We start from the raw sequence: 15,228 nt of genomic DNA, 5'->3' as shown, positions 1-15,228 counted from the left end.
CCATCAAAAGACTCTGAAGCTGTCCTTAACTTCGATTACTTCAAACAACCACTCAAAGTTTTGAAGCACAGTGAAAACTTTACAGACTAAAAGAATAGCTGGAGGGTAAATGACTCTCATTTCTGACTAGAAACTAATTAGGGCCTCACAGGATTAATCGGTTTAATCGGCCGATGATAGCTCATATAAAATTAAATAACATTTCTGAAGATTTTTTTTTTTTTTTACACATTAACTCATTTGCTCCCAAACATGTCTAAATACCTTCTATTTTAAATGTTTTAAGTGTCCCAAAGACACATTTATACGTTTTTTTAATGCTAGAGCAGAAGGCTTTGATGAAGCCTCAACTGCAAAGAACGGTTGAAGAAATTGTAGTAATTACACAAACGGCCAGCAGGTGGCAGCAGAGCAACAGAAATCAAACGGGGGCCATGTTGAAAAAAAGCTCATTACTCACATTTCTAAATAGATTTGTGAATAATGATTAAATTCAGCTATATTCGAATGCTAATTGCTGCGAAACGGAAACAGATAGAAATTTACTTTTTCTTTTCCCTGATGAAAGAAGAGACTCTAATCTTTCTTTTGGCAGGTTCCACCATGTTTTTATAGCAATAGAACACAATATTCTGTGGGCCTTACAAAATCAGTCAAAATCCAGTAAAACAGCTGCAGTGAAGGGGACTGATTCTGTGAAAATGGCTGGGAGTGAATGAGTTAACAAATGACAACGTAACAAAGATAATGATATTGAAACAATCCTCGTCCCCAAGCAAAACAAATCTGCTGATTTTTTACCAATTTTTCTCTATGCTGTCAAGTTAAAGAAATATGACAAAACAAAGTATTGTAAAACAGTCAAATGTTCTGCCCATAATTTGTAAGGATTAAGTGGCCAAATGTATTGTTACTTTATTAACTTGTTCACTCGCAGCCATTTTCACTGAAGGAACCCCCGTCGCTCACGGCTGTTTTACTGGATTTTGACTGATTTTGCAAGACCCACAGAATATTGTGTTCTATTGCTATGAAAACATGAAACCTACTAAAAGAAAAAATAGAGTCTCTTCTTTCATCGGGAAAAAAATAACAAGTATATTTGTATCTATTTCCGTTTTGCAGCACTTAGCATTAGAATACAGCTAAGTTTCATCATTATTCACAAATCTGTGTAAAACGGTGGGGCAAAGAGATTTTTGCAACATGGCCCTGGTTGATCTCTTATACTCTGCTGCCACCTGCTGGCCGTTTTTGTATTAACTACCATTTCTTTAACCGTTCTTTGAAGTTGAGAGGCTGCATCAAAGCCTTTTGTATGCTCTAGCATAAAAAAAGATACATTTCGTCTTTGGGAGCATGGTAATATTTACAATAGAACGTATTAATACGTTTTGGGGAACAAATGAGTTAACTATATATATATATATATATATATTTTTTTTTTTTTAATCGGTTATCTTGAATTTTATTCAGCCAAATTTTGTTATCAGCATCACCCTCATAAAATCCATTTCAAAAAGGCTGGGCTTAGTCTTGATGATTTCCAGTACATCCTGTTTCCCGGCCAAGTAGTACAAATTCCTCTAAATCCTCTAATCTGCCTACTTTTAATTCAAATTATCTCCCTTTTGTTTTGTCTCCTTTTTTGATGTCCAATGCTTTGCAAACGTAAGACCCCGAAAAAGTCTGCTGGCCTGATGGCATCGACCCCTTCTATATAAAAGTCGCCACTCCAATTATGGACTAAGGTATGGTATATAAACTTTCTATTTCAGATGAAAAATGCCCTGATAACAATCCTTGAAACAAGCCCTTGTGTCTCGAGATCCTTCTCAACTGAATGATTGCCCCATCTCCAACCTCTCCGTCGGAACAAAATGTTGCAGTCTGCTTTTACAACCAAGAACAACACTGTGACCGCATGCCTTAACGTCTTTCGTGACATTAAAGCTCCTATAGAAAAAAGGACATTCTGTGTTCCTTTATCCAGCTATCAAAAGTTTTTGATGGATACCCTTCTGAGGGCTTAGCCAAAAGGTGCTTGCTTGGTTTATGAGCTCTTAGGTCACACACAGGCTGTTAGGGTTGGTGATGTCTGTGATGTCATTACCTTAGAAAAAGGGGTCCCACAGGGGTCATTCTTAGAACCACTACTCTTTCTTTAAAATGTAAATCCCACTCACTCATACATCCGCTATTTCAAATTTGCTACTAAAACTCCATCTAGGTCATCTATTCCAATCCTTGATGGAACTCATATTGAGTTCAGGGCTCGACCGATTAATCGTCTGGTTGATTTATTCGTCCAATATTAGCTCCTTTTTTCTGTATTGAATCTCTTAAAATCAAACACAGTTTGGTATGGTAGGCGTTACTTGGTACGTCGTATTCTTGGTCAAATAAACACTCGACCCCAAATAACATGGTGATGTCACTTGGAGGCAGCAATTACCTGGACTGAGGGAGCTCCACTTTCCAGTCATGAGGACTCTTGATTGTTATTCACACAGTGCAAGCGGATGATGAAATGTTTCCCTGCGTTTGGATTGCCACCAGGCAGACGCCAAAACAGTCAGGGCACATTTCACCTTGACACCCAACTGGCAAGAACTGATGCCTCGCGACGCTTTTTAATGCGCATGTTGAAGTGAGACGCACGGTCACTTTTCACTATTTTGTCTTCTCACGCTATGCCCAACCACCCCCCCCCCCCATTCCTTTTTGCCCTCCAGGCGAATACAAAAGCAGCTTACAGACGGTCGGCAAAACCACAGACCATCTGCTTGGAGGTTTCGCGAACTGACTGACTGTCAGGTTTCTTCACCACTAGAGAAGTTCTTCAGAAAAACTTTGTTGGGTGACAAACTCTTTTAAAGAAGACGTATGTAAATGGGAGTTTTTATTATTTGGCTACCTCGTTTAACATGCTAATTTAGGTGGTTTGATGGCGAAGTTCTGCCTCCGCCAGTGAAAATACAATCCATTGAGCCATGCCTACCGTTAAACTTAAGTCATTGGCCCCACACTGGAAGGGGATAGACAGTATTTCATTCGCATGAGACAGGACCGCCCACTCAAAACAAGCTAGCTTTATTAGATTCCGGGCTTAACAAGTAACCATCCCCGAGCATCACTCCTAGTTGTCATGGCAACAAAAGCCATTCTAAGCATTGACCCCGCAGTCGAAGGGAGTTGGTCATTTGCATGAGACAGGACCGGCCCTCAAAACAGGCTACGAAAAAGATAGTGTAAAAGGGACTTGATTAGAATTTCTGACTCATCTCAATGTGTTGGATCTCATTTTATGGTGTGGGTGTACCTAATAAAACATCCACTGTGGGTGTACTGGGATTGTTTAACATGTTGTTAAATTGTGTAGCTGCATGTTTTTATACGGTCTATATCATGGATTTTGACGTTTCCACACATTTTTAAGGTTAACATCAAGTTAACGAGGTCATGTACTAAAATACAATACCAAGAATGATGTAATTATTTTTTTTTTAAATGAATGAAATCCAATTATATGTAGCACATGGCCGAACAAAAGGGTAAGGAAGGTCATTCTGCATGTCACACGTTGTGTCGACCTCGAGCCATTCATGGCTTAATCTTCTCCGTACAATGAAGAAAAATAAACAAACAGGAAGTGAGTCACCTCCACAACGGTATCATCTGTTCCCGATAAAGAAACAACACGCCGGCCGACGATTAACACCTCGCCTCGTGTAATCCTCTCGGCCGCCGCGCTGTTTGCTTTGGTTGGCGCACGGCACGGCGCGCGTTTGTTTTACGGGCAAACACGACATGCCGCGCGGCTGTTTTGCTTCGAGGAGTGCCAGCAGAATGCGCCGAGCTGAACAACCAAGCAAGAAATAAGACGCTTGTTACGCGGACGGTGGGATAAGCAGAATTCCCACAGCCTACGTGACCTCGTTGGAAAGGTTGAGGAGTCTCCCAAGTAGGCGAGCGTGTAGCGCAGGATGCTAACTTAGCAGTGTGGGATATGTGAACTCCTATTTGCTTTGAAAACATTTAAATGTATTAACAATCACTTTTAAACACATTTACATTTATTTTAAAGCAAAAATGTATAGAAAATACTGTTAGTTGGGGCAGGTGGGCTATCTGTCGGTCAGCTGGGGGTTGCAGCTAACTTTCCATTGAACCAAGCTAGCAATAGCATTACCTACACATACACTCACTTTGCCGGGGTATTCTACATATCAAATTAAGGACAACATTGTTACATTCAGAGCAAATCTCATCTATATGTCAAATATTAATGAGAAATCTGCCCATGTCATGTGGAATATTTTACAAAAGGGCATTTCCAACCCAAATTAGCTTACAAACCTTTTTTTTTTTTCTTTTAACAAATCAATTAAAAAAATTTAATAAATGTTTTTTTCTTTTTTCTTTTAAAATACATATACATATATATATACATATACATATATACTTTTTTTTTGTATGTGGGTGAGAATGTGCATGTGTGTGTGTGCGTGCGTGCGTGCGAGCGTGTGTGTATTCATCAGTTCACCTAAAGCCCATTAAAAAAAAATCCCATACTAATAATATAATATAATAATAAATTGCCAAATGCAGAAACATCAATGTAAGTTATCACGATGTAGTGGCTCTCGCTAACAGACAGAATTAAGTAACCGGAATTAGGTTAAAAAATTCTATATACGTAGACCATGTTTCTATAAATTTTGATATTTGGTTTTTATTTGAGGCAGATATTTTTTCCATTAAAATGTGATTTATGAGGAGGTTAGACCATTGGTCGATATTCAGAGTTTGTTTATTTTTCCAGTTAACAAGAATTGTTTTTTTAGCGATAGTAAGGGCTACAAGTGTAGACTGAAATTGTTTATGTGGTAAGTCAGTTGTTGTTAGGTCACCTAGCAAACACAAGTTTGGAGATAAAGGTATCCTACAGTCCAAAATAGCGGAAAGTTTTTCTAAGACTTTAGTCCAGAAATACATTAGCTTACAAACCTAATAAAGGGACATCAGAGTTTATAAAAATGAACACAAATTATAGCATGGGACCTTTAAATTGGGAACCATCTAGGTAGGGTTTAGCACGAGAAGCTAACGTAGCAGTCTACCAGCTATGGCTGAAAATGGCAAGTAGACAAAATAAAACAATGGTAAATGTCACTTAAGTCGGGCCAGGTAGCTCGTGGCTAGTGTGAGCAGTCTATTCTACATCCTCACTTTGACATCAAAGCAATGGAAAGCACCACACCGGTCACAAAAGATCCAAATAAAGTCCTTAGATGAGCAAAAGCTGGTCAAAACATCTGCCCTAGCTAGCAACGAGCATGACATGTTAACAGATAGGACTAGAATGTACCAAAACAGTCACAGATGATCCAAATTAAACAATGGTAATGGATGAAAATTAGCAACAGCAAAACAAAACATTTAGCAACTAGCTAACTAGCGTCCATTGTGAGAAGCCATTTTCATACAGCACAATCATTCACAGAAGAATCAAGTCAAACTCTGTTCATAAAAAGTACATTATATATATATATATATATTGGTAGAAAGTATTCAGTAGAGCTGACATTAATTGCAGAAATGGTGGCATAACATCATGTGAGCGAGCGGTCGATACGAAAGGTCGCCACTGCACACGTGTTTTTCTTCTTTTAGGTGGAAGAATTGTTAAGTTGCTCAGCATGAAATAAGTGAAATGTCAAAGCAACCAGTGACTCACAGATAAGAGAGACTTCAGTCAGAATTTTTTTTTTTTTCAATTTTTGGTGCATTTTAATGCATTGGTACCATACAATGAACACAACAAAATATAGCGGAATCCATAATGCTCTATGTTCGATTCGACAAGCTTACGGTTAATTGTATTGTCAGTGATTTTGGTTAATATAAAAAAAACTGCTCTTAAAGCTAGTTTTAGCTAGCTTTAGCTTTTTAGCGCTCAAAAAAGCTTTTGCAAGCAATTTTTGTTGTCATATTCCTTGCTCTTAACAAACGTACCTTTAATTGTATTAGGGTGGCATTAAAAATCAACACGACAAATAATTTTTTTCCGCGACTGTAGATTTAATGGTCTGCGGGTCGAATGTACCGTCTTTACAGAAGATTGAATGTGTGTGAAGCCTGCTATATTTCAGGCATTAGCAACCCCGCGGGCCCCACCACCACATCAGTTTCATTTAAAACAAGCACATAACTTTGCCATGAAATCTGTTATCAGTTGAGCATTATTACGACTGGCAGTGAAATAAAAATACCTGATGCGCTGTGATACAAACTAAGAGGATTAAACGGAAAATGGAGTAAACGGGGAAAGCATCTGATGAGCTCCGCACTGCGGCATTTCCATGCACGTCGTCGACTGATGGGATCGCGACAAGGCACGCGCCGCAATCAGCTGAGGTTTGCGCTAAACATCTTGTTTCATCTGTTTTGACGATTCCAGAGGAAACACACTCAAAAGATTGCCGTTATCTCCTCGAAGAGATTACGTCCTGATAGATAGAAACCCGTGTGACGCATCGAGCTGGGAAATTGCGCAACAAGGCAATGAAAAGGGGGAATTTAACACCTTGATTTTTTTTAAACGGGAGTTAACGGGAGGTGGAGTTTGCTCTGAGTGGGTGTAATGTGCTCAAAATTGGGGTCAAGCAACAACTTGACACGCTATCTCTTTGGGGCAAATGAGTATTTTGATGATGAAGCCGCTGAAAATATACTTTTTACCTCCAATAGTGAAAAGCTTTCATCCCTGTTTCTACAAAATGATGCAAAGACTACTTACTGGAAGTGGCGTTTGCACTGAGTTGATGTTCAAAAGTGGGATTAAGCAACAAAATGGCAGCGCCGAACACAATCTCTCGGTTGCAAATGAATATTTTTATGTCAATTTCACAGCCGAAGCTACTCGACACCATTTTTTGTTACCTCCACTGAAATGGATGTTGTTTTCATCCCTGCTCTACAAGATTATGCATAGACTACTTCACAGATGTCGAGGAAATTATGAAGCAGTTACATTTGGCTAAGGATTCGTCTAAGGGTGGATTTTTTTTTTTTTTCATTTTTGTCAACTATGCAAGACTGAGAATATACGTAGCATCTATGGCTTTTTTTAAAAGAGGAGCTAAACCCAAGAAGTCAAAACTTTCTGTTATATCTTCAATGTACACATATTTTTTTAATAAACTGCTATTTAGCTACATATATTATTTAATCTAAAAAAATTTTTTGAAATATCGCATTTACTCGCCGCCATTTTTAGGTTGTTTCGCAAGAATGTGACATATGCTTATGCATGTACAATTCCTGCCTACTTTACTTTTTAAGAAAACAATACAAATCCATATTCAACTTTTTTTTTAAATATAAAAAAAACTAAATCAACTTTCATCATAAACGTCATCCTCACGAAACCACCACGCCACAGAAAAACAATCCATCAAAAATAAAACTTGAAAGCAATAAGTCACACCTTCTGTCTCTGATTGCGCTGTGGTTTCTTGTATATGACATTATTGGCACAAGATGCCAGAGATGGCTGTTTTTTGTTTTTTTTCCAGTGTTCATATGGATCATTTACTACTGTCGTGTCATTTTTTTTTTTTTTACAAATGACCAATCTAAAAAAACAAGTGCTTTTTATTTTATTCTTTTGTAAACCAGAAATTTCGAAGTCACGGATGACAAATGTTTTTAAAAAGTAACTGCAATACATCTCCAATCCAGTAGGTGGCAGTTCACATAAGACCAAACCTATTCAACGGTGTCATTCAATCGAAAAGTAGGCAACCATTTCTTGCGTCCTACCTGGCGTGTGGTAGTCCACCGAGATGTCGGACGGGCCCCGCAGCACGGCCGACCTGCGGTAGACCACGTGAACTCTGCCCTGGTCCTCCAGCTCCTGGGTGCCCCTCTCCAGAGGTTCGATGAAATACTCGTCCGCGTCTGTCCGGATCATGCCGGCCTGAAACGCACAATGACTCATGAGGGCTCAGCGAACAACTAGAACATCATCAGGAGAAAACAAGAAAGCGTCGGAACTGTCCATCACTGTAGGAGTAAAAATAATCTATTATATACTTTATAAAACATAGTCATGACAAATATATACAATTGAAAATAATTAAACTTTTTGTCACACTTTGTCCTCTAATTGTGTTGTACATGCCTTGGCCACCAGGGGGCAGTATGAGACAGACATTAAGTGGTTCTTTGCAGAAGATAAAGAATTTATGCCTGGTCTGTCTACATATATTGCAGCACTATCTGTTGTTTATGGGGTAACAACACCACCACATTGATGCTAATTGTTAGCCTGTGTGTCTATGGAGTTTCCCATTGTATGTTAGCACCCAGGTAGCGGAGGCCATGTGGTTGTTTTAAGCAAAGGTGGGGACTTCTGTCAATCGTCAATTCTCGTCAATGATGATGCCCACCTTTTGGTTAGTGTACAATGACGCGAAGCCTTGAAAAAATACACAGAGTGAAGCATTACTTCTGCCGATCACGGTGGGTACACACGGTCCTTCTCATTCCGTGCAATTTTGTGAGGCTTCGCATTATCAAGCACTGGCCAAAAGGTGGGCATTGTCATTGACCGGAATTGACGATTTAGGGAAGTGCCCACCTTTGGTTTTAAGTACACAAGAAACCACACGATACATGAAGATATTGATACGTTGCCCCACCCCCTAGTGGTGAGCCAGGTTAACGCGTTAACTACGGAGCGGTTGCTACAATGTCAAAAACGAAAACAGAGTTCACGGAGGCCCAGTGAGTGGCCGGCCGGTGGCAAACATCGGCAGTTTGCTGCTCCTGCACATAATGGAGCATTTAGCGGGCAAAGAGTGGGATATTTCCCCTGGGAGTTTGCTGCCTGGAGCGAATGCTTTAAAAGGTCGTTAATGCGGCTTCAAGGTCTTGGCTATCCTTTTGCCTCTTTGACACATTTCCATTCCCGACTTTTGCAGTGGAATGTCGGACAGAGCACATATAGCGAACGTCTCGCTGGTATATCTCGGGAAAATACCTTGACAGCCTTTTTGGGGCCAAACGCCTTTGATAGAGTCACTCCGTTGGACAAGAAGGGGGGCTGAGTGGAGACCGCTATGTTAGCTTTTCATGCTAGCTGCCGTACGATTGTCGCTTGCGATCAGCATGTTAAGTTTACTAAGTCTTAAACGTTGTGCAGGTTGAAACAAGACTACTATAAAATTCCCAAAAGTTACATAAGTTAGCATTTTTCTTTACAGCGTTCCTAAAGAGACGATCAAAACTTTTGAATGTGTCTGGTGAATGACGAGAGCATGGAGTGGGGGAGGGAGGGGTCTCTCCCGATCGCATGTTGTTTCTTTAGGAACGCTACGAGTCTTACCTTGCTATCTTTATAGACGTTTCGCATTGCTCGGCAGAGAGCCTGCCGCCATTCGATGTCACTACGCACTAAATGCATTGCGACTTAAATAACAATATAAATCAAAATAATCAAATGTTGGACAGTTAAAATTAAAGCACCAGAAAAAAATTCCGTGGGCTATAATTAACTGTTTATTATCAAATTAATCAATAGTTGTTGATTAAAATTTGATAATCGATTAGCTGTTGATTAATCAATGAATTGATACAATTTTTGGCTACTCCAACAGACAGATAAAAAAAAAAAGCATGGATTTAGCCTAATAAATGTCATCAACTCGACTGCTTGATGAAAACGCAGCTTTCCCGTCATATGTACAGTATGTAGTGCCTTTAAACTGTCGATAGTGAGACGGCGGGGGGGTATTGCCAGGTCACTAGACTGTCAAAAAGTCCAATTAGTAACCTCACGGTGGTTTGTTTGCAACACCGCAGTCTGCTTTCACCCAAACAGAAGCTTTAATAAGACCCGAAGTAACCGGCGCCCTGTACCGAGACATTAACCTTTTTCAAACAACAACAAAAACTCTGCTTGTTAAGAGAACAAGTAATGTTGAATAACAACCACGAAAAAGTCCAGCTAGGTAATAATGGAAAAAATATTGGAATAATAACAATAATTGATCCACTGGTGAGCAAACTGCTGCAAAACACATTATATTAGTAATCTGTAGCTGCAGGCGGAGGCAGATTTGAGATAAATAAGCTTAGGAAGCGAAAATGAGACAGCGACAAAGCCGATTTGACTTAGAAATGTTTTCCACTGAGGTTGCAAATGATCTTCTTTTCTTTTTTTTTACCTCGACAAATGTTTAAAACATGGCACAAGCTGTAAGCATAATGGCAGCTAGCAAGTCAACGCCTAAAGCTAACGTCGTAGTTGACATCTTCACCAACGGTCACAGAGAGTTTCGGTACGGGCGAGTCGAAAGATCAATGCCAAAAAACGTGGTCAGCGATTATTCAAATTCAGTCATAAAATTGTCTCATCCACTCATTCGTTCAACCACTCATTTAAACAGCCAGTTGGGAGCTAGCACACGTAGCTAACGTGGTAGTTAACATCTTTACTTGCGCGAGAGAACCTGGCGCAGAAGATCCACATTCAAAGTGTTTTGTTTGCAAAAAGTGTTGTTGGGTTTTGTCAAGTGTGTCTTTTTTTTGGGGCGGGGGGGGGGGGGGGCATTTTGACATGTCTACCAGATTCCATGTTGCCAAGACAAACTGACTGAAGGTTGAATGCTTAAATCTAAAATTATATAAGGTGGGCTATTGTTTTTTTTTATTTTTTATAGGTATTACAGAGTCAAAATGGCCGCTCCCAACCAAAATGGCAGATTTTCTGTGACTTTTCAGGCATGGGTTCTTGAAGCTTTTTGCTAGTTTTACTTATGATAGACATACATACCAAATTTCTTGTTGCTAAGTGAAACTGGCTTTGGGGGATGAATTTTTAAGTATAAATATCGACTGGGCTAAGATGTCCGCTTCAAACAAAAATGGCAGACTCTTTTTAGGCATGGGTTTATGAGACTTTTTGTGTGCTTAGACATGCTCACCAAATTTCATTTTGAGAAGTCAAACTGATTTTGGAGACTGAATTTTTAAATATAGAAGGTGCTGCTGGGCCAAAAATGTCTGTGGTCAAAGAATAACAATGACCAAGAACCGGACAGTTCTAAACGTGACGATTTATTCTCCCCGGTTGTTTCTCGTGCGTATTTTGAGAAAGACAAGAACTGGAGATGCGTGCCGCTTTCAAGCCGGCGGATGAAAATGGCAGCTAATGATGACGAAGGTTTGCTCGCATTTCTGCAAAGCAAACACACCTTTGAACAACACCGCGGGTGAAAGGTGCTACTGTCCCGCCTCATAGCGAGCCCTCTAAGAGGTTCTCGCACTGAAAGGGTCCGTTTCTGACAAACTGGAGCCCTTCAGCTGAATGCCACATGTTGTTCTTGGCAGGCCAGCGCTGTCTGCTTGGCCCGGGCTTGAAGCCGGGGGCATTAAAGTGATGGAACACAGGAGTCTTGATCCCTTTTTTTTTTTTTTTTGTTTCGGACCAGCAAATGGCGCAAGTCTCTGTTAAACACCTGCCGTTGTCTTCCCCGTATTGGGCTATCCTTGAATTATAAGTCGGGATGAACAATTAATTGAACATTTTCAGATGGCAATGGCTTTGGCTTTAGACAGAAATCTAAAACGAGAACACTTGCATGCAGGCCACGCCCCCTTAAGGGCACACATCCAACTCACAAATACTACACAGTATGTAAAGTAATTACACTTAAAAAGAAATCTTTCATTGTCTTTTGCGATGTTTTTATACGATAGTGCTATTTTTATTTATGAAAATGTAATGAAAAAATGGTGGTGGGTTTTGAGGGGCTAGAACGGATTAATGAAATTTCCATTCACTTCAAAGGGGAACATTAATTTGACTTGACAAGTACCACTGTTTTGACTCTTTCACGCAACGTTAAATCTGTGAATTTTCCCCAATTTTACTTATAGCTACTCACTCAGCACTAACTATATTGTGTTTATCCTGCTCATCTATTTTCTTTCCATGTGGTCATTTGGCAAGTGGTGAGCTTTTGTTGTTAGTTAGCAATGTAACCGAGTTCGTTTATTAGCTAAGTCGTTTTTTTGTTCCTTTGTTAGCTAATTTGTTCTTCGCTGGTGGTTAGGTAGTTAATTTATTTTGTGTTTGTGCATGTTCGTTGATTAGGAAGTTAGTTCTGTCATCCGTTTGGTAGTTTATTTTTTCACGAGCTAGGTTAGTTATTCCGGTTGGGTTAGGTTGTTAATTTAGCCTTTGTTTGTTCCGTAGTTAGCTACTTAGCACATTTACTATTTAGTTGATTTGTTCGGAGGTTTTTTAGTTGCGTAATTCCTTCCTCCGTTTATTTATTAGTTAGGCAGTTGGTAGTTACTAGTTAGTTTCTCATTAAGTCGTTCTTTCAGTTGTTATTTAATTCGCTAGCTAGTTTGTTCATTTGTTAACGAGCTAGAACGTTTTGTGTGTTGGATGTTTGAATTTGTTCATTTGTTTATTAGGGCTGTTATATATTTCATTTGTTCACTAGTTAAGTCCTTTCTTGGTTCCTTTGTTTGTTAACAGTGTTGGGTTGTATATGTCTGCTTTATTAAAATAGTTTGTTCTTTTGGGTGTTATTTAGTTAACAACGTCATTTGTTTGATTGTTAGCTATGTGGATCATTTGTCTGTAAAATTGTTTGTTAATTTATTTTGTTCATATCTGTGAACTAGTTAGGCCATACTTTAGTTAACTAAGCATTTTGTCCGGTAACTAGTTAATCGTTTTGTTCATTTGTTGGTTGGTTACATTCCTTATGGATTTATTTATTTTCACAAAATTTTTGGGACAAACACGGAGAGCCGTTGAATCACCATCAATGGCCACATCACCAGACTTGGCTTCAGTGTCAAACAACACGCTCAATTTCGCAACACATTGGTCACTTGCAAACTCTGATTTTCACGAGTTCACTAGGATTTGGCTCACATTAAAGCAGATAAAACAGAAACGGGGGGGAAAAGCCATGCTTGGTGGGAAAGAAACGTGTGCAGAATTTGAAGAATCAACGCGGTGACAAGAAAAGTCAGTATATGCGTGTGCGCGTGTATATGTGCGCGTGCGTAGTAGTTTACACGGGGGGGGGCCGCAGACGTGAACTTTGAGGAGGATGGGAACGACGAAGCGTTCCGCCCACTCGAAGACATAGAGGTCAGCTGCATTCCTGACTTGTTTGCTCTTATCATTTTTTTCTCTCTCTCTCTCTCGCTTTCTAGCCATGTGCTGCCTTCTCCGGCCATGTGACCCACACAAGAAGAAGGAGAAGCCGAGGAAGATGGAAAATGCGGAACACCCCCAGCACCTGGTGGGAATTAGCAAACAGATGCGTTTTTACTGTATTCATTTTTCATGGATATTTACTTGAGTGTACAGTATGTCTATTTTATATATATATATATTAGTATTAGATTATGCAAGGAATTAACTGAATAAAAAAAAGGGGAGAATGAGAGGGTGCAGTGGATCAAAAAATGTTGAAGACGTCCTCATAACATTAAATGTCGAAAGAATTAACACATAACAGGCGCTCTTCAAATTTGGCGGTGGGAAAATGTTGATAAAAAAAGAGGCTTTTTTTAATGAAGTGATTCATCAAAATTTTAAGATGTGATTAATCTGATAAAAAAATGTTATTGTTGCATCTTTTAAATCAAAATTGGTTTTCGACACGCCCCTAGTGTATTGTGTATAATTGACGGTAAATGTAAATTTTTCCTTTCATATTTATGTACATTCATTTCATACTTTTACTTTACTACTTTCTCCAACATGACTTTGTTTCACCAGTCTTTTATGACACAAGTACTTCAACTTAAGTGCAGTGTGAGTATTTTTTCCGCCTTTGCCTAACGGTGACAACTGTATTTGCAATGTTAACGATGAAAAAGAGCAGGTGTGCGCAAACCTTACCAATCACTGTCATTACGACCAAAGGAACATGCATTTGATCTATTTTACAAGCTCAAAAAAAAAAATCACAGCAGGTGTTTTTGTTTTGTTTGGTCGTTTTATAGCCAAGAACATCAACTTTTTTTCAGAGTGTCTGAAGCATGAAATAAATAAATGTGCGAGCAGAGCATTTTTATTGATTGATTGATATATAATTCTATTTACATATTTATTTTTATATTTATTTTATTTTAATAATCTCGTTTTTTTTATTTTTTTATTTATTTTTATTTATTAGGAATAGGAATATATATATATACAGTATATATATATTGTTGTTTTTACTTCCATTTATATTTATTTTTTTGTATTCAATTTTTTTTTATTATTTTTACTTAATTATTTTCACTTTTATGTATGTATGTATGTATGTATGTATGTATGTATTTATTCATGTAGTCATTTATTTATTTTTAATTTTGGCAGTTTTGGTCCTCCATAGCATCAAAGTCAGACGGACAGTCCACGACACCACCAGCGACCTCCTACAAATTAAATTCAAGTAAATTAAAAACACAGCTCAGCATTTGTTGCATCAGATTCAAGCACTTCAGTCAGCCTGCCAGCACCCCCAACATACACACCCCCCCCACCCCCCACCCCCCACCACCACTCAACCACTACGCTACTGAGGTAGCAAACACAGGAAGTGTGCGCTTCACAAGACTGCTGGCTATAATTAAGTCGTCGTAAAACACACGCAAAACACACACCTCGCACAGGGCGAGCGCAACGCATCAAAGAGCGACACGCTTCCTCCAAACGCTTCATCTGCCCCTCGACTCTCGCCACTGACGCAACGGGAGGAACAACGTCACGCCGTGGCTCCATCAAGCATGTTAGAAACAAGCATTGTGCCAAATCACTTAAGTAATCACTGCAAATCGCTCATTTCGTTATCATGTTTTTTGATTGCCTTCAGATGTCACAAGATGCTGGCAAAGCACCGCTTTTATAAGACTACTCAACTCACTTCAACGTAGTCCCATGGCACCAACATTTTTTACAATAAAGCGCTAATACAGTTTATATATATACCGGTGAGTCCGTGCATAGAACATATTATTGTTAAAAAAATATTTGGGTTGACTTCCTTTTTAAACGCCATAAACAACCATAATGTTTAAATGAGTAAAGTTAATCATCAAACTAGCCCACCACATATTTAACATTTAAAATTATTACTCAGCATTCTAATAAATAAACTCCATCATTAAACTGAGTAATGTATGCACTATAATTAT

At 39.0% G+C, this 15,228-nt stretch overlaps 1 protein-coding gene and 1 long non-coding RNA gene across 6 annotated transcripts in view; one reads left to right on the top strand and one right to left on the bottom strand.

Annotated features, from left to right (window-relative positions):
- LOC144048732 (uncharacterized) overlaps positions 1–15,228 on the top strand; it is a 39,595-nt gene that overhangs the window by 14,594 nt on the left and 9,773 nt on the right. The window contains exons 2-3 of one of the 2 annotated variants that reach the window (XR_013293415.1): positions 13,252–13,340; positions 14,411–14,486. This is a non-coding gene — a long non-coding RNA (uncharacterized LOC144048732). The remainder of the gene's footprint in view (positions 1–13,251; positions 13,341–14,410; positions 14,487–15,228) is intronic. The other variant, XR_013293414.1, reaches the window with a different exon arrangement.
- The window catches only part of adamts3 (ADAM metallopeptidase with thrombospondin type 1 motif, 3), a 103,633-nt gene that overhangs the window by 79,549 nt on the left and 8,856 nt on the right, over positions 1–15,228 (bottom strand). For all 4 annotated transcript variants that reach the window (XM_077560993.1, XM_077560995.1, XM_077560994.1 and 1 more), the window contains exon 4: positions 7,828–7,984. In XM_077560993.1, coding sequence (XP_077417119.1) covers positions 7,828–7,984 — 157 coding nt within the window. The remainder of the gene's footprint in view (positions 1–7,827; positions 7,985–15,228) is intronic.

This window comes from Vanacampus margaritifer, chromosome 3, assembly GCF_051991255.1.
Source record: "Vanacampus margaritifer isolate UIUO_Vmar chromosome 3, RoL_Vmar_1.0, whole genome shotgun sequence".
Taxonomy (NCBI): Eukaryota; Metazoa; Chordata; class Actinopteri; order Syngnathiformes; family Syngnathidae; genus Vanacampus; species Vanacampus margaritifer.
The sequence above is the reverse complement of the archived record's forward strand: the minus strand, read 5'-3'. Positions and strand labels throughout refer to the sequence as shown.